This window comes from Corticium candelabrum, chromosome 3 (genome assembly GCF_963422355.1).
Source record: "Corticium candelabrum chromosome 3, ooCorCand1.1, whole genome shotgun sequence".
Lineage (NCBI taxonomy): Eukaryota > Metazoa > Porifera > Homoscleromorpha > Homosclerophorida > Plakinidae > Corticium > Corticium candelabrum.
In genome coordinates, this window is record NC_085087.1 from 3,341,733 (window position 1) to 3,363,001 (window position 21,269).

General features: G+C 36.5%; 1 protein-coding gene and 2 long non-coding RNA genes across 4 annotated transcripts; 1 reads left to right on the forward strand and 2 right to left on the reverse strand.

Annotated features, from left to right (window-relative positions):
* Positions 1–2,361: 2,361 nt before the first annotated feature.
* On the reverse strand, positions 2,362–4,599 carry LOC134177599 (leucine-rich repeats and immunoglobulin-like domains protein 1). The gene is made up of 7 exons (XM_062644375.1): positions 4,509–4,599; positions 4,026–4,307; positions 3,686–3,964; positions 3,328–3,609; positions 2,977–3,270; positions 2,772–2,893; positions 2,362–2,696 (listed from the first exon to the last, which is right to left on the reverse strand). Exons 1-7 carry the CDS (start codon positions 4,597–4,599, stop codon positions 2,589–2,591), a joined length of 1,458 nt encoding a protein of 485 aa, XP_062500359.1. The 3' UTR covers positions 2,362–2,588.
* A 2,183-nt stretch (positions 4,600–6,782) lies between these two features.
* LOC134176851 (uncharacterized) lies at positions 6,783–11,552 on the forward strand. 2 transcript variants are annotated; one of them, XR_009969378.1, is made up of 5 exons: positions 6,783–6,971; positions 10,933–11,054; positions 11,126–11,233; positions 11,308–11,361; positions 11,419–11,552. It is a non-coding gene; the product is annotated as an uncharacterized LOC134176851 (long non-coding RNA). The 2 variants fall into 2 exon arrangements; XR_009969377.1 differs by lacking the exon at positions 6,783–6,971 and having other exon boundaries at positions 10,755–11,054.
* A 232-nt stretch (positions 11,553–11,784) lies between these two features.
* On the reverse strand, positions 11,785–18,599 carry LOC134176852 (uncharacterized). Its single transcript, XR_009969379.1, has 5 exons — positions 18,411–18,599; positions 17,223–17,311; positions 13,277–13,549; positions 13,092–13,182; positions 11,785–11,919 (listed from the first exon to the last, which is right to left on the reverse strand). It is a non-coding gene; the product is annotated as an uncharacterized LOC134176852 (long non-coding RNA).
* Between the last annotated feature and the right edge of the window lie 2,670 nt (positions 18,600–21,269).

The window sequence follows — 21,269 nt, forward strand, 5'->3', positions numbered from 1 at the left end:
GAGGAGATATTTTACCTACGTTAGTTAATGAAGGTAATTAGTACAACTGTATAAAGACATTTGCTAAATAAATGTACTAAGTTGGACTCAATTAAATTAATTAAGTCTTTAACGGCAATAAGTAATTCTGTTAATGTTATAATTGAATAGTCAGCATACGAACGGTATCACTACGCCTTGAATGTCAGACGCCGGTACGCGTACTGTGCGCACGTACGTTTCACAGGTATCCAGTGTACACTGTGCTGTAGTCTAGCTACCGATGATCAGCACAGCAATGAGGTAAGTCTGAAGAACGACGTCTGTAAACGAACGAGGAGGCTTTAGTTCCTACGACGGTAAATTTATTTACAGCTAAGCGAATAGCAGCGAACACGACAATACGTATTATTGCATGCATGCATGCGTCAACGGTAGGCTACATGCAAGTGAGTGTAGTCAGAGCCATAGCACGGTTGTGTGTAGTGTAGTTTGTTTGCCTCGTGTAGCCAGACCCTTGCCTTAGCGCGTTACACTGCCGGACACAAGCACACGCACAAGCACAGCACCAGGCGCGAATCCAGGGATGGTGCACGTGCACGTGCACGTGCACCCCCACACAGTGGGCGTGTCTAGAGGAATATTTACGTATGCTCTCCCTACTCTATTAAGTAATACTTATTGTAAAGGGCCTTAGTGTGAAGATACAGTCGTCCTCTCTATACATAAGTAAAGCATACAAACACGTAGATAGGACTTGCCAAAGGCTGCAGCATTTCAGGGACAAGCTAGGTGTCGGAACCAATGACCGATGGTAAATATGCACCTGAAATGGTTTATGAAGCTGTAGTTGACTGTGTACCGTCCTTACTCTGTCGTTGTGGTAGACAAAGGAACCTCGCAAATGTTTCATCAGAGACAGTAGAAGAGTACCATATAAATGAACTATCGTCATTCTGTATCTGGATCACTTCCTTGGTCAAATAGAGTAATTGTTTTGACTCAATTTATGCTGCTTGGACCTTGAACATTCTTTTGTTTGTGCAATTGCTCAGGGCACAAGTTTCTGAAACGCACTAGAAGTAAGTACTTGGACTAAGCCTCGTCCTTCTAGTTAGCTAGACGTATACAGACCCATTCTGGAAAGACGCGGAAGAGATCGAAGACTTGTTTAAACTCTGTAGCATGCAGGCTCTAGCAGCCGGCACAGATGAACAGTATTTTGTAAATACACTCTTGAGAATTATTTGCACACTACCAGCTAGTAACCATTAATTTTGTAGTTGTGAGCTGTTCGAGCATCAGTGAACTACTACGATTCTAGATCTGTGCATTTTCTATATTGGGACAGACAATTAATAACGGTCTCGCCTTGTCACACTTTCACTACGACATGAAGAGAACACGAGGGAGTCATCAATGATTACCCCCTAAGGATGGAATTAATTAATCAATCTATATTCTAGACTCAGATGACTAATTGGCAGCTTAGTGCGTAATGCCGTTTCGTAACTACCAAGTTTCTTTAATTTAAGGCTAATTTTTGTGTTAATTAATAAAAAAAATTATTTGATCGTTCACCCCGTCTTGGGGATCTGGATCCGCGCCTGAGCACGCACGCACACACAACAACAACAACAATAACAACAACAACAACAGCAACAACAACAAAAACTCGTACGTACATGCACTCGTTTCTGTCTACATGCTTCCTTCCTAATTTATTAATTGATATGCCAACCGTATCCGTGTGTATTTATGTCTCTTCAGAGGTAAACCGTGTGTTTCCGATCTGGGGTTCCTAATGGAACCAGAAGAGTGGAAGACCAAACACAAACATCTTGTGTGGTAAGCAACTGCATCACGATCATATGTTATCTACACTAAGTCCACACGCGTGTATACACTAGCCAATTACACTGCAGCGGCTTCCGAGTAGCAGCCGATATTGTCAGATTAGTTTTCAGCTTTACTGACAGCCCCGACTGCCACCTACTACGCAAAATCATATTTATTCACTTGTCAATTGCTCTCTAGTCGCACACCGACAGGTACTAGACGGTAACTTGGCATCAGATGAGCTGGCACGGACGTTGTGGTTTCCTGCATCGGATCGATGTGGTTTGTTGCGGCTTTATATGCATGCGACCGCCTTTACGTTGGCACGAGCATTTACAAGTGCTAACATATGGCGAGGCCGTGCAGACAACAAAGCAGGTGTGGTACCGCCACGTGCCATTAGTACTCAGGATACATGGTCGTACGCGTCAATGACAGTAGCAGCCCTCTGGTACAGTACAGTACACTAACAGTACAGTACAGTACAGTACAGTACAGTAACAGTACAGTGCAATACAGTACAGTACAGTACAGTACAGTACAGTGCAATACAAGAAAGATAAAACTAAACCTTGGTGAATTACAATTTCAATTCAATTTTGTTATCTACAAAGACAGTATAGCAAAAAGTGTTCATGCATGCTATATATTTGTGCATCGCGGAACCAGTCCGTTGTCTAGCTATAGAGTTTCTATGAGACCGACTTGGTTTTTCTAAAACCTCACGTCGAGTCAACTAAACTGACCGTCTATGAATATATTGCTAGACTTCACATGCTTCTAGCACCGACATTTCTGTCCAGATTGGTGGACTGTTTGCATGAGAAGCCAGTGCATTCAGAAGGGATACTTGAGTATCTAACCGACTTATCGCTTTGCTATAATGAGATAAATAGGTGATAAGACGGTGTATACACAGTATGACGACCGCGACAGCGAGTGTATATACTTACTGGTGATATAGGAATGTGATCGGACAACGACATACATTCATATCCACGGTACACTGGATCATAAACTGGCTTATTTGCCTCGAGTGGAGCGTGATAAATGGGCAGAGGTACTTCGTACGCGTCTGCAAATCAACAACATACAAAAGTCTGTAAGAAGCCTGACTCTGTGCAGAGCATGGAGTACTAGTCCAAACGAACACATTACCTTGTTTGCATGCAGCTTTCACTGCACTGACGTGCGTCGTTGCGTAAGGCTTAATTGTTCCTCCCATTTCGCTTAGAGTTTCAAATTCTTGCTGTCTTGCTGACGTGCTGCTAACTACGTGGCGTTTGCTTGTATCTAGACGATCAGCCTCCCTCGATGAACGCGACCGTCGTCGGAGTAGACAAACGACGGTCGTAATAACGGACCCGGTCACTGCACTTAATATGACAGTAATAACATGATACCACCAAAGAAACGCTTCAGCTGTTCGAGAAGTATTTGTAGTGTTACAATCTTATGCAAACAATTTGTTATCATTCTGACTTGCAAAACACGTCAGATAAAGTGTACCTTGCAAGACTTCAAGCGTAAAATTGGCTTCATCACTTCCCAAACTGTTTCTTACTTCGATTTTGTACAGACCGGCGTCCTGCCCTCTAACACTCTTGATTGTTAAATGACTGGAATTGTATTCAGTGTGGTTGTCAGTCATTTTGCCGCTCTGGGACCGGTACCATGCGACTTGTGGATGAGGAAATCCGTTCAATCTGTAACCGACGACAAAATCGTGACTCTCGTCTGCACACACCGCTTCTTCTCTTTGGTCAATGTCCAACCAGACAGACGGTTTTTCTAGAGAATAGGAAGAAACGTAGACAGAGCTACACGACCTATAGAAGCATAAAATATCAAACACCAGATGCCAGACCTTGCACGACGACCTTGAAGTCCACCGTGGCATTGCCAAAGCAGTTTTGTGCTGTAGCAGTCAATATTCCGGAAACGACTTTGGAGACGATTTCAAAGCATGGTTCGTAGTTTATCAACTCGTATGAAATGGGAATGATTTCTCCCTGTAGACTGGTGTGTTGTAGAGAGAGTCGAGGGTAGGGGACTCCAGACAATGTAAGACAAACGGCGGGTACTCTAGATATCTCACCGGCAACGACTGTCAAATTCTCCTTCGTATTAGAAATTCCGGGAACAGCTATTCATTGACGCTGTAAAAACATTTGTATGATTCTACAACACGTAAGTCTATTGCCTACCTCCAATTCTGAGCGTTACCCATGCACTTTTAAATCCGCCTGGAAGTATATATCGGTATCTCGTAAGGTTGAACCCGACTGAAATGTTCTTCAGTATTACACTATTAATTCTAGTGACCGTATACCTCTGGACGACCGCCAAGTTTATCTCCGAAAGTGACGTCTCCACCTCCCATTGTATTTGAGTAGGAATTCGTGCGGTTCGTTCAGCGTAGATTGAAACGCTGCTGCCTTCGAGCCCGTAGACATTCGACGTTACGTTGTAGAGACCCGGAAATGAACCTAAGCAGAGAGAGTTCACTCGACATGCTCGCTGCCCGGATGCAGCTCGGAAAGAGCGGTCTACCACAATGACGGAAGTGGTCGTCTTTAGTCGGTTGCTCTGCACGAAGAGTTGGCAAGAAAAAAGGGAAGCTCAAGACGGTAAATTTACTAAGACACCAAAACAACAAGAAAGATTTTAGCTAGATAACTAGAAGATACCAACAGCTAGTGACGACGAGGGAGAACACAAAAGACAACCGTACACAAGAGTTGTGGTCGTGAGAAAAGTTCTGGACCCGCCAGACGTCATTTTCAAGAAGAGCAACGACTTCTCTCGGTCTTCGCTTTCAAATCATAGTCAAGAAGCTGGTGGATTTGATGTATGAGATGCACAGGGGGCGTCAATAGCTGTCAGAGGGCGGAGCAAGATGTCAAGTCAATCACAACACATCCGCTTGCGAGAGTGATGGTTTTTCGCTTTACTTTGCGGTTATAGTCGTAAGTTTCTACAATTAGAATGCCTCCCGTAACTTAGCAATTAATGTGTCAACACTGTTTACCACTTCAGCTCTCGTTTAGCGAGAGAAAATGCACTGCATTGCTGTAGTTGAGCAGTGACTTGCTTCAACAACAAATATGTTGTACAATAAATAGCACTTACGGAAAAAAAGCCATGCAGTGATAATAAAATAGAAACCCTGGGTATGAATATTAAGGAGCGTTGTTAGTACAATAAAGCGCAGTCACGTAGTGGCGTACGCGGGGTTTTTTCTCTATTGCTAGCGATACCCCAGGCTAAGTCCCTTTGTTTCCAGACATGAACATGAGGCCTTAACTATACGTGTAAAGGAAATGTTTGATTTAGACATCAAACTCATAAAGATGAAAAATTTTCAATTTATGCTTGACAGCCGGCCGAAACTCTACGGTTCTTGAACTTTTTAGGTGTTTTCACATCGCAATTAATTAACTTAACTACGTCTCTCTGACCTATTTTTTACATTTATGTGCACACGAAGGAGTGGGCCTGCTGTAAGAAATTTGTGGTAACAATAGCAGGTAACTTTATATTGTGGCTGGTGTGGTTGACTTGTTTGTCAAAAGGAATCCTTGTCGTAAAGTCATAAAGTTTTAACAGCGTATGGCTAATTAACTATATAGCCTATCAAATATAGTGAAACGTTTATTAAGTGTTGATGTTTTAATCTACATTGTTGTGCTGTTTTAAAATAATTGCAAGTTAATTGAATAACATTATTATTTATATTATTAAACAATTGATGACGTCATAAAAATGGATGCTTAAGCTTTCTTTAATTCTGCATACGCCACTGCAGTGCATGTATTTGTACAAGAACCAAAACAACTACAGGGTTCTTGACACAAACTAAAGCATTTATAAATAGATTTTATGATATCTGTGATCACACTCAACCCACAATATCAACAACTTCTAGTTGAACTTCCTAAAGAAGACATGGCAATTGTCCAGCGTTTCAATTGCATCTTGTCAGGATATTGTACAAATACTAGACAACAATAGCATCTTACGTATGAGATAAATGATCAATTTAACCGTACCTATAGATTCCCTCATTGGTTGCTTCAACTCAGAATATTTAGAGTAGAAGAAACAACAACAAAAGCAAGTAACTGAATGTTTTATAACCCGAGGCGCGCGCATGCGTTAAGTCACAGTGTTGCCTTTGTGAACGGACGAAGCAAGCGATCAACGGACGGCCAAATTGCATGTATTGCAGCTCATGCGCTCATTATTATCTCTGGTTTTATTTAGTGTGCCATTCAATATGTGATGATGTCTTTGCATGCTGTCAACTAAGAGGCCGGTATCGCAGTGTCTATCGGATGTCGACAATCCCAAGCGCCAGTCAATGTGCATGCCCTTCTCATGGCTCTCAGTCTGACTAATTAAATGGTAGAATATTTAATTAAATGTGTGGTACCGTAGTTTATCACATGTACTCTGTACTGTACAGTTGGGTTCTAACTCCACCCCTTGTGCGCTTCAGATGTCTGGCCACGCGAGTTAGTGGTACCGCCAGAGCCGTACACTGGGTACCGCTAGAGTTGTGGGTATTGCATATGTGTGTTCATGTCTAACTAAGCTTTATAATATGCGCTGCATATCTAATATTTTATTAAATTGCTTAACTGCCCTAATTTCAGCAGTTTCTGGGCTAAGTTTAGAAATTTTGGTATAGATATGGAAGAGATCGAAAGTTTATTATATTTACTGTGATAGATTCTGATCGATGCATTCTATCTGCGTCCTATAGATCCGTTTGTGACAATGTGGAGTGCGTTGTAATGTGTTAGAGAAGAACACTGACTTTTATTCAATCTAATAATCAAATAGAAGTGTTGCACATCCTGGTCTTCGTTTGCTGTGACGACTGTGCGAATTTTTTTTTTGGGCCCCGTTGGGTGTGGCTTTGGCTGTTCCCGTATGCACTTCCTCGCGGTCTTCAGTGGTCTGGTAGTACGAGGCTCGGCAGTCAATGGACATCTTGCAACCGCGATTTTGACATAAACGAAGTGCTGTCTTTTTGCGCACCTTTCGAGCAGTAACCTGCGCCGTTTATTGAAAGGGGGCCTCAGTTTTTGTCGTCTGCTGAACGTGGTTTTCTCGGCACAAATCAACTTCAATAAATTAGGCGACAGGTAAAGTCATTTATAATTACTATTCTTCGCAGTTAAGCAAATTTTCATTTTTCATAAAATCTTTTTTTGGGTGCTATTTATGCGTCAATATTGACACTGTTGCATTCACTGCATACATCAAATCATGTACTATTTATTGCAAATTTATTTCCTGTGTGCAATTAATTAAATAATATGCAGAAAAGTGCAAAGTACTCAGGTAATTTAATTCTATTTCACAACTACTAAGTTACTAAAAAGATTTATTAACAGATAAGCACTCTAATAGGGTAGTATACAATTAAAATAACAGCATACGATATGTGTGTGTACACAATATTTACTAAGCATTACCTAGTTGGATAAACACGTACACAAAATATTGTACTCTAATAATCATTACTAAACGGATCATTTAATGTAAACAACATACTAATTACTAATGCATAGAATATGATGATGATGACGACGACATATTGATAACACTGCTGGTTGTCACACAGCTAGCTATTATTGAGGTAATCTATATTTAGAGCTAACATTGGTTTAAATTAAATTATGTTAATTAAGTTAAGTTAAGTTAATGACTTAGTTAAGTTGATGGTATCAGTCATTGTGTTGTGACACTTAAAGGTGTATACATTGGATATGCATTTTGGCAACTGGCATTATATTTCAAACTAGGCATTGGTTGTTATACAGTATATTATACAGTATATTATACAGTATATATACAGTATATATACAGTATATTATACAGTATATTATATAGTATATTATACAGTATATATACAGTATATTATACAGTATATTATACACTATATTATACACTATATTATACAGTATATACAGTATATTATACAGTATATTATACAGTATATTATACAATACATTATACAGTATATTGTACAGTATATTATACAGTATATATACAGTATATTATACAGTATATTATACAGTATATTATACACTATATTATACACTATATTATACAGTATATTATGCAGTATATTATACAGTATATTATACAGTATATATACAGTATATATACAGTATATTATACAGTATATATACAGTATATTATACAGTATATTATACAGTATATTATACAGTATATTATACAGTATATTATACAGTATATATACAGTATATTATACAGTATATTATACAGTATATATACAGTATATTATACAGTATATATACAGTATATTATACACTATATTATACACTATATTATACACTATATTATACAGTATATATACAGTATATATACAGTATATTATACAGTATATTATACAGTATATTATACAATATATTATACAGTATATTATACAGTATATTATACAGTATATTATACAGTATATATACAGTATATTATACAGTATATATACAGTATATTATACAGTATATTATACAGTATATTATGCAGTATATTATACAGTATATTATACAGTATATATACAGTATATATACAGTATATTGTACAGTATATATACAGTATATTGTACAGTATATTATACACTATATTATACACTATATTATGCAGTATATTATGCAGTATATATACAGTATATATACAGTATATTATACAGTATATTATACAGTATATTATACAGTATATTATACAGTATATTATACAGTATATTATACAGTATATTATACACTATATTATACACTATATTATACACTATATTATACAGTATATTATACAGTATATATACAGTATATATACAGTATATTATACAGTATATATACAGTATATTATACACTATATTATACACTATATTATACACTATATTATACAGTATATTATGCAGTATATTATACAGTATATTATACAGTATATTATACAGTATATATACAGTATATTATACAGTATATTATACAGTATATTATACACTATATTATACAGTATATTATACAGTATATTATACAGTATATATACAGTATATTATACAGTATATATACAGTATATTATACAGTATATTATACACTATATTATACACTATATTATACAGTATATATACAGTATATATACAGTATATTATACAGTATATTATACAGTATATTATACAGTATATTATACAGTATATATACAGTATATTATACAGTATATATACAGTATATTATACAGTATATTATACAGTATATTATACAGTATATTATACAGTATATATACAGTATATTATACAGTATATTATACAGTATATTATACACTATATTATACAGTATATTATACAGTATATTATACAGTATATATACAGTATATTATACAGTATATATACAGTATATTATACAGTATATTATACACTATATTATACACTATATTATACAGTATATATACAGTATATATACAGTATATTATACAGTATATTATACAGTATATTATACAGTATATTATACAGTATATATACAGTATATTATACAGTATATATACAGTATATTATACAGTATATTATACAGTATATTATACACTATATTATACAGTATATATACAGTATATATACAGTATATTATACAGTATATTATACAGTATATATACAGTATATATACAGTATATTATACAGTATATTATACAGTATATATACAGTATATATACAGTATATTATACAGTATATTATACAGTATATATACAGTATATATACAGTATATTATACAGTATATTATACAGTATATTATACAGTATATTATACAGTATATTAGACAGTATATTATACAGTATATTAGACAGTATATATACAGTATATTATACAGTATATTATACAGTATATTATACAGTATATATACAGTATATTATACACTATATTATACACTATATTATACAGTATATATACAGTATATATACAGTATATTATACACTATATTATACACTATATTATACAGTATATTAGACAGTATATTATACAGTATATTATACAGTATATATACAGTATATTATACAGTATATTATACAGTATATATACAGTATATATACAGTATATATACACTATATTATACAGTATATTATACAGTATATATACAGTATATATACAGTATATTATACAGTATATTTTACAGTATATATATGGTATATATACAGTATATTATACAGTATATATACAGTGTATTATACAGTATATATACAGTATATTATACAGTATATATACAGTATATTATACAGTATATTATACAGTATATTATACAGTATATTAGACAGTATATATACAGTATATTATACAGTATATTATACAGTATATTATACAGTATATATACAGTATATTATACAGTATATTATACACTATATTATACACTATATTATACAGTATATATACAGTATATATACAGTATATTATACAGTATATTATACACTATATTATACACTATATTATACAGTATATTAGACAGTATATTATACAGTATATTATACAGTATATATACAGTATATTATACAGTATATTATACAGTATATATACAGTATATATACAGTATATTATACAGTATATTTTACAGTATATATACGGTATATATACAGTATATTATACAGTATATATACAGTGTATTATACAGTATATATACAGTATATTATACAGTATATATACAGTATATTATACAGTATATTATACAGTATATATACAGTGTATTATACAGTATATTATACACTATATTGTGTGTGTGTGTGTGTGTGTGTGTGTGTGTGTGTGTGTGTGTGTGTGTGTGTGTGTGTGTGTCTGTATGTGTGTGTCCGTGTGTGTCTGTGTCCGTGTGTGTGTGTGTGTGTGTGTGTGTGTGTGTGTGTGTGTGTGTGTGTGTGTGTGTGTGTGTGTGTGTGTGTGTGTGTGTGTGTGTATTCATATGGCTGTTTACTCAATTGGAAAAGTGTCATCTCATAGCATTGGTACATTCAAGACACATTAATGCACGAACTACTATCATCCTAGCAATGATGAGATAGATGATAATTTCTTGGACAAGAAACTCCCATCTTTGCCTCATTTGATTCTAGTGTATATATTGAGTAACTGGTATTTCATTGGGGTGGACAAGGTCTGTGACTGTTGTTGTCGACAAGAACTGTCTGGCTTGCTGCATTCTGGGTGTTCTGACCATTACTAATGGCCATGTGAAGTACGGTATATGTTAGTCTGCATGTTAATGTGGCAGCTATGGCAGAACCTAACATGTGTGGTTGTACTTAGAAATGTGAGAGCGTTACCTGGGCCATCAAGCTACACCTGGTACTGAAATAATCCAGGTAGCCAAGCATGGTGTTTAATTGTCCTTTTGTTGGCTATGTCACATTACTGGTATGTTTAATATGGATATTTGTGATAACCATTTGCCTGTCTTGAATCTGTGTACTTTGATGATACAACTGTAGGTTGATGACACTTGAAAGACACCATGTATTTGAGACAATAGCAAAATCAACATGGTGAGGCAAAATGACCCGTAAGAGAAATTGTAGAATTAAAGCACAATTGTTATGCAGGTCCTTAATACTTCTAAAATGATCTGTTGCCAGCCAGCTGAAAGTTGTTTGGCTGAAATTCTTTGTCAACATTATTAATTAACAATGAGTTGATGTCTGCTACTTGTTATGAGTTCATTTGAAGCCATGCTCTAACTAGAAGAAGGAGTCATGATCAGTGAAACCTGCACTACTACAGAAATGAGAGTGATGAAAGTAGTCTTAGTTGCTAGTTGTACCAAGACGACAGTTGTGACTTCAGATGTGACTTTAGATAACTATACTTTGACAGAGTATTACATTGCCTTTAGCAATAAAATGTTTGTCACTGCTTATCTTGCATATGCATTGGATGTCCACAAATAATCATGAGTCATCTGACTCTTGTTAGAACTATAATTATAATAACGTCCAAACATTGTGGTCAGATCTATAATTTGTGACTTGTAATAGGCAACTTCCATTGTGTATGTGCAACAGCAGCAGTCGCTATTTCTTTTCTCACAGGATGCAGATCAGCATCTATACACATGATGCAGTCAAAACGTAGACAACAGCTATTGAATTAAATGAGAATTTATTCAATTCGCTAACATACCACAATGTATATTAAGTTCAAGACATGAGCACAAGCAGACTGTTTGATGAGGTACCGTATTTCTCCAAATAATTCGTTCCTGATTAATTCCCTGCCTGTATAATTCCCTTAGTATACACCCACTGTGAATGTAATTACCTCTCCTGAATAGTAATAATATTATTATTATTAATAATAATAGTAATACAGTGCTTCTTGGATCCAGTCGGATCCTGCGTAAAGTCATGTCTTCTGTCTAGACAGCCATGATGGTCTAAGCACCTCTGAGGCAGGGTTTGCTTTTGGTGCTTACCAGTGACCTTATGAATCAGACTGATCTGGTTGAGCACAACATAATAATAATCAAATATAATCAAATATATCATTCATCATTCATTCATTCAATAATAATAATAATAATAATAATATTTTGATTTGTACCGCTACAGGTACAGTGCCCTAGGCAAGACAAGATACATAAGCGTAACAAGTAAAAATAGGTAGCCATGTATAGAAGATTAAATATAAAAAAATAAATAGAAGAATAATCAGACATAAATTAAGGTTTAATCCAGCTCTTGAAGTCCATGTAGGACAACACCATGACTCTTTTCCTTGTCTCGTTGTCCACTGATTGCCACAGATTACCTTGAGTATTCAGAATGAACCCACTCTCTAAGTCATTATGAACGGATCTTCATAAGAAAGAGAGCTGGCTGGCAAGCAATAGATGTGGAGCTTCCCTGATAGGTTTGCCAAGAGTTCCCCCGCAATTCCCCATTCCTTGCACAGCATGGGATTGGTTAAGAAGTTCTTTAATTAATTAAGTGTTGTGGCAACACAAGCCAGAAATGGATGTATGACTTGAAATGCTCGATTATGTCAAGGAGCATTTGCAATGCTAACAAAGGTGGCTGTAGCTCAACTATGAGGATTAATTATTACTGTTACTAAATTTTTAAAAATAAAACAATAATTTCCCCGTCTCAAATAATTTCCTCTCGACTAAGTCCCCTATTGTCTGACACCTGTAAATATTAATTTTCTGGGAAATTATTAGGAGAAATCAGCAGCTGTTCAACTGTTAATAATTATTTAGCTACCGCATCCAACTTACTTGTAGCAAAACTTTGAATGAGTAATGTAGCATGTTGTGAAGTAATAGCGCTGGTTGTTATAGACGTAGACTGCACTGCATGCTTCATGACCTAGATGGATAGAGTTATAGCTTCATCAGCTGGTAATTTCCTGTGATGCACACACAACGCACATTTGAAACAACAAACCGAAAGTAGTACTTACTGATCGGAGTCTTCGTTTTCACGTTCTGTGTGGGTATGTCAGATTGACGGACACAGCTATCATTGTGGCAGCAAATTGACGCCTACTCACGTTCACGTCCGGGTCTTTCACGTGTACGCGGCAAAACGTGAAGACGCCAATTCTATTTGTTTCTTTTGTGCATGACTGCATAGAAGCACGGAATTCCTTGTCGTGTTTGATAGCTACCTCTTCGCTAGACAGGTATGTGTGCACGATGTACAACGACGTAAATCCAATATATTGTTTCGGTAACTATATCAAATAAGTTTTGGTTAATTAACATTGACTCTAGATATCAAATTATCTCCTAGGGTTAATTTTCTACGTCATGATCATGTTACCCAGTGTACTAATCCGTTGGTTTATGTAAAGTGTCTTGTATAGAGGGGCTTCCACATATTTATGTCATCAGACAGATCACAATTATCATTATTCCCTGTCATTCTAGGAGTCATGACAGACTCTCAGGAGAAAGAACAAGTAGCCGCCGATGACTGTATACCACCACTTGTGAAGAAAAGAAGGACAACCCACAACCAAAGTGTCAGCGACAGTTTTCAAGTACCAGATGAGATCAAAGCTATAAAAGACAACAGAGTGGATGACAACTGTGACAAATTCCATCAGTTGATGAACTACCTGCCTCAAAAGTACACCTACAAGATTGATAAATTTGAAAGAATTGAAAGTGAAGGTTTCCTTGGTGCACCACCTATTGCATTTGAAGTTCATCTGTGGTTGACGATTGACACAGCAATTGATGCACAAACATGGATACAGCAGTTAGAAGAGAAAACAGAAACTACATACAGAGTAACCAAAGGAACTTCATATCGGATGAAAGGACAGAAAGTGGTATACAAAACAATTAGACATTGTCAGCACAAACAGAAGAAACCCGCAAAAAAGATGACAGCAAGTAGCAGAGACAAGAAGTTTGGTGCACCAAAGGAAGGGTGTGAAAGAAGCACACGAGACAAAAAAACAGGATGTCCATCCAACCTGTCTGTTTCAGTATTAGCAAAACAACATCCCTTAAAATACCCACAGTATCCATGCTCTGTCAAATTACACTTCAACCACAATCATCCACTGCACTCAGGACATGCATTAAGTTTTCGACCAGTGTCACAAGATACCAAAGATGAATACATACGGCTATTTGAGAATGGAAATTCTGCATCCAGTGCAAGGCATGAGCATGTGAGACATCTACAATTGGAACATGATGGAAAGCCAGATATCCAAAGACTATTAGCTGATCGATCCACAAATCCTAATGTTCAAGATGTCCAAAGGCTGTTTCGAAACTGGAGAGAATCTACAGTGGGAGCTGAAAATGGCAAGGCCATGTTTGAGAGGTTAGACGATGAGGTAAACAGGTACAACAAGACTGTTGCTGCTGATGGTGGACAAGCATATATACAGAGGTACACTGCCACTCTGAAACAAAGACAGAATGGAGACAGCGAACTGCAAGAACATGCATATTCCAAGTCGAAGGTGGACCAGCAGCAACTTGAGAAACCATTTATTCTTGCCATCGTTACCCCTCTTATGGCAAGAGCGCACAAGCTTGTCCGACAAGCAGGAGAAATGGTCTTCTGCGATGCTACTGCAAGTATGGATAGGCTAAATACCCCTGTTTTTATCATAAGTGCAGCAACTGCTGCTGGAGCCGTACCATTAGCAGTAGTGATGACTTCAGGAGAAGATGTAGAAACTTTAACACAGGCTTTTGAAACTCTCAAAACAGTTTTGCCATCAGACGCATTCTTTAGTCGAGGAGTAGAAATAGGGCCCATGGGATTTATGACTGATGACTCAACAAGTGAGCGACAAGCCTTGAAAACAACATGGCCTCAAGCTACACTGTTTTTGTGTGCCTTTCATATTTTGCAGAGCACGTGGCAGTGGCTATGGAATTCAACGTCAGGTGTTGCTGGTAATGACAGACTATTGTTTATGAGCATGGTAAAGGAGCTGTTATTCGCAGATTCTTCTGAAAAGTTGCTTGCTGCTAAACAAAGAATTGACAGTAATGTAAAAGTTCAGCAAAACATTAAGTTTCGAAACAGGTCGCAGTCCTATTGGGAAAGGCGTGAGGAATGGTGTGTTAGCCTTAGAAAAGATTTTATAACTCGAGGAAACAACACAAATAACTACTCTGAGGCAGCAATTCGCATTACTAAAGATATAGTATTTGATCGACTGAAGGCCTACAACAGTATCCAGATGTTCCAATTTGTTACAACAACAATGGATCTCTACTACAAACAGCGTTTGCTTTCTCTGGCTAACAATCGTCTTGATAACTTCGTTGCTCTTCGATTTACCATTTCAGGTAGTACAGCAGATACAGTTTCATCTCATACCATCCAAGCCACTGACTCAGATGACGTATTTCATGTTCAAAGTAGGACAGACAATCAACAAACATGGAAAGTGGATTTGACTGTAGGAACTTGTACCTGTCCAAGAGGAAGAAACGGTCAGCCATGTGGACATCAGCTGGCAGCTTCATTAAAATACAAACGTCACTCTTTAAATAAAATACCAACATCATCAGTATGTGGCCGCCAGCTGTATGCCAAAATAGCAATCGGAGAGGCAGCACTACCAGTTGCATTCTACAGCCATCTGCACCAGAAAGAAGAAGACACCTATGTGAAAGATCTAGGGATGCAACCAGAGTGGAGTAAAAGAACTGAAACATTTCCAAGCTCTCAACACACAGAAATTGAAGACCAAGAAACAACTATTGACTATGAACCTGCATCACCAGAATCTGATCATGCAAGTGAAGACCCACAACAGCATCAGAGCCACACCACCTCTAGCAATTTTGAAGACACTCTAACAGATTTGACATACGTCATGACAGACATTAAGAAAGGATTGGCAAGTAGAGACACTGTATTTACAACAGCTATACGAGAATTTTGCAGCCAGTACAAAAAAATTAGAGGTGCTGATGGCAAAGAGAAATCTTACACAAAGCCATTGTTAATATCTGCTCTGCACAAGTTTGGAAAGGGACACGGACGTAAGATCAGAAGCAACAAACGCACCATTACAGTACAACCAACAGCTGTCAGCAGACGAGCCATTAAAAAGTGTGGAGGAAAACCTCTTAAGGCTGGTCGTCCATCATTAATGCAGAGAAAATCAAACAATACCAACATGAAAAACTTATGTCGTCACACTCTACCAAAAAGAAAGCTCCGGTCAAAAAGAGTTCACAGTCTTCAAACAAGTATTGATAATAGGAGACAGAACGCTTGCTAAAATGGCCGGTATCAAGCAAAGTGTGGTGCTCTAGCGCACAATAATTGTTTGCCTCCTCTTGTTTGATTCTTGTCTAGATTGATTATACAGTTACTTGTTCTAACTTCAGTTTGTTTACATCAGGTAGTTGTGCATTTTTGATTTGAGTAAAGCAGTGACTCACAAACTTTACTAATGTTTGCCTTATTGCATGATTTCTTTCTTGTTTGTGCTCTTGCAAAAGTAAGTAAATTAGTTTTAGTCGAAACGACTGTGCAGACTATTTGTCTTAGAAAAGCATTGTACAAGGAATACTTTGCCTAATTCTCCGTCAGCAAAGCATGTAAGGAAATTGAACATGTAAGAACAACATGTAAAAATAGGTTCTTTTAATAACACATTTAGAAATTGTTCAAAGTCCAAGGTAGAGTACACCATTAATTAATTAACATAACAAATTTCACTTTGACTAATGGCTATACAACTATCTGTAAAAGTAAGCAAATATAAGGTTCCTAGTCATTGGCTGCAAACATATATCATGAGAATTCTAAAGGCAATTCAGACTGTACAAAAACAATTAAGCTGCCAATGAAAGCCATTCTAACAGCATTTAAGTTCCATGTAACATTTAATTAAGTATTAAATATGCCGTTACCCCTGACGTTGGCCAAGTCTCTAAGATTTTCCTGCCTTTAGAAGAACCAGTTGGCACCTGTCTGATAGGCCTTCTGTTAGACTTCTCCCCTGTACAAATACTCTATTTCAACTTCCTTACACCATTACACACACACACACACACACACACACACACACACACACACACACACACACACACACACACACACACACACACACACACACACACACACACATACACACACACAATATACTGTATAATATACTGTATAATATACTGTATAATATACTGTATAATATACTGTATAATATACTGTATAATATACTGTATAATATACTGTATAATATACTGCATAATATACTGTATAATATAGTGTATAATATACTGTATATATACTGTATAATATACTGTATATATACTGTATATATACTGTATAATATACTGTATAATATAGTGTATAATATACTGTATAATATACTGTATAATATACTGTATAATATACTGTATAATATACTGTATAATATACTGTATAACAACCAATGCCTAGTTTGAAATATAATGCCAGTTGCCAAAATGCATATCCAATGTATACACCTTTAAGTGTCACAACACAATGACTGATACCATCAACTTAACTAAGTCATTAACTTAACTTAACTTAATTAACATAATTTAATTTAAACCAATGTTAGCTCTAAATATAGATTACCTCAATAATAGCTAGCTGTGTGACAACCAGCAGTGTTATCAATATGTCGTCGTCATCATCATCATATTCTATGCATTAGTAATTAGTATGTTGTTTACATTAAATGATCCGTTTAGTAATGATTATTAGAGTACAATATTTTGTGTACGTGTTTATCCAACTAGGTAATGCTTAGTAAATATTGTGTACACACACATATCGTATGCTGTTATTTTAATTGTATACTACCCTATTAGAGTGCTTATCTGTTAATAAATCTTTTTAGTAACTTAGTAGTTGTGAAATAGAATTAAATTACCTGAGTACTTTGCACTTTTCTGCATATTATACAATTAATTGCACACAGGAAATAAATTTGCAATAAATAGTACATGATTTGATGTATGCAGTGAATGCAACAGTGTCAATATTGACGCATAAATCGCACCCAAAAAAAGATTTTATGAAAAATGAAAATTTGCTTAACTGCGAAGAATAGTAATTATAAATGACTTTACCTGTCGCCTAATTTATTGAAGTTGATTTGTGCCGAGAAAACCACGTTCAGCAGACGACAAAAACTGAGGCCCCCTTTCAATAAACGGCGCAGGTTACTGCTCGAAAGGTGCGCAAAAAGACAGCACTTCGTTTATGTCAAAATCGCGGTTGCAAGATGTCCATTGACTGCCGAGCCTCGTACTACCAGACCACTGAAGACCGCGAGGAAGTGCATACGGGAACAGCCAAAGCCACACCCAACGGGGCCCCAAAAAAAAATTCGCACGACTGTACCACGTACGCAAGTGCGCGGAATTACGGTCTGGCTACGCGAGAGAAAAATGGAGGCCGGCAGCAGCAAATCATTGAAATGACCGGAGGATTATACTTTAATAAGTCCGTCTATTGCGTAGATCGATTTGTAAAAGTTTTTTTCAACTGGTTTGGATGAAGTCTAGATCTGGATCTAGCTTGACCATTGCACCACATACGAAAGCTTGTTTTTACCAAGAGCGCTCGAGGTAAGTACTGAGCAACACAGTATGCCTGTAATTTGATAAACCAGAAGTTATCATAATCAATTAATTAATAATGATAAGTTTTGTCCTGAAAGCTACGTTCCACTACATAATAGATATGGATGGTTGTGGAAAAAGCCAAACCGTGCAGTACTGTACGTGTTTTGACTGCAAGAACCTATCTACATGCGTTGTAAATGCAACATTAAATGCAACAACTAAAATTTATAATTACCCGAAGCTCGGATATTCGGGCTAAGGGTACAGTAGTCTGGTGACGACCAACCCTATGTATACTCAGTATGTGCCTAGGTAGGTATAGCTTCATAGCTCAGAGGCAAATGAATCTATTTTGACCAATAGACTATATTATATTTTGGTTTTGCTACAAGTGCTCAATCTTTACGTCTAATTTCAGATCTCATGTTTTGAATTGGGTGTTGCTGCCCGTATCTGGCAAATTTTAGTACCTGGGGCCAGAGCCATATATATATATATATATATATATATATATATATATATATATATATATATATATATGGCTCTGCCTGGAGCCAAAGCCTTGGACACCCAGAGGCTTAATTGCTGTGCACTATAGGGTCAGCTCTGCTTACAACTGGCATACACTGTATACACGTGCTCTTATTATATACCCTCAGCCGTCATCTTTCGTGTAACCTTGTATTGACAGATCATTGATATCATAATTCTTGTATTAACAGGACCCAGAGTCCAGACTCTGACATGGCATTGACAGAGACTGGGCTTCGGGACAGAGACACATTAAATTTTTATTTTTTCACTGTTAACATGGAGTCTTCTGGAGCCAAAGGATCCATGTCTGGAGCCAAGTTTGGCTCCATTGCCCCGGTAACAATTAACACCCTTGTCTAGGACCAGGAACTGGCTCGCTGCTAAATTGCCTGGTTTGTGTCTTTTTGGCAGGTCATACTTACTTTCAGTGAGAGCATGTGGCTACCTTCAGTGAACCCTGGTTGTGTGACATTGTTGCTAGAGTTTCAATAACAACTATTTTATTACCCTAGCTGTGTCTGCACCAATCAGCATCAAGTATTGGTTTGGAATAGTAATGGCATATACAGAATTCCGCTAGATATTGACCGGAATTGGGCTGTATAATTGGCTGAGGCTGATATTAACAAGCAGTGAACATTGTGTTAATATACATATACATATACATATATACATATATAAATACATACATACATATATAATATATATATATATATATATATATATATATATATATACATATACAATGTGATATGGTATTGTATAATATTTAAACATGCTGTCTGTTAACATTTTTGGTTGATAACTTATGGGTTGAAGTGTTTCAAGTATTTCTTGGTCTATTTACCATAACCATCTCTCGCGAACCAACACAATATCTAATGACACATAATATCTCATGAAAAACTAGTTTTGCGGTTTATTGGGTATAAAACCATATTGCATACATAGCATTTGTGTTTCTTTATTATAAACATTCGAGATGGACAACGCACAATATTTAGTGGTTGCCTGTAGACATATGCTGCATATGTGTACACACGCACACATGCTGACACACACACACATGCTCACACACATGCTCACACACACACACACACACACACACACACACACACACACACACACACACACACACACACACACACACACACACACACACACACACACACACACACAAGCGACGGCGACACAAGCGACGACGCATGCGAGGACGACCACACAAACAACGAATCCGACAAAGACTCAGAGAACAACGACAGTACGCGTGCAATTTGAATTTATGCATAATACATGGTTTAAATGCAAAGATCGCCGGTGTTTACCAAGTAGCAACAACAGCTACTTGCCCTCAAGTCAGGCGAAACGTAGACGAAAATCAAGACGAACAATATATACGGATTTCCGAACCAGACAGGATGACACAGGAATGGACGACGTCGCTATTGCAGTCAGAGACGAGGCCTTTGAGACCGACTTGGCAGCGATGCTCAAGAGAATATAAGCCAAAGGAAGTAGAAGAAAGACAACAAGAAAAACAAAAACAAGAGTAATGTAGACAAAGGCATAAGTATGTGCCATCAAGTTGTGGGCCAGTAAACATGGCGATAGATTGTAAGATGTCTTAGTGCCTACTGACACATTTAATTGTGACAGCAGATGTCTATTTAGGTGGTCAGGATTAATTTCCCAAGCCAGGTCAGGCAGTCTGGAAGACACGTTTCATAGAGACCATGTTACATGCAGCTAAACAGTTCAGAGACTGCTATCGCCGAATAAAGGATGGAGTCTACACAGACCGATTTGGACTACATTGAGTTGCGGTTC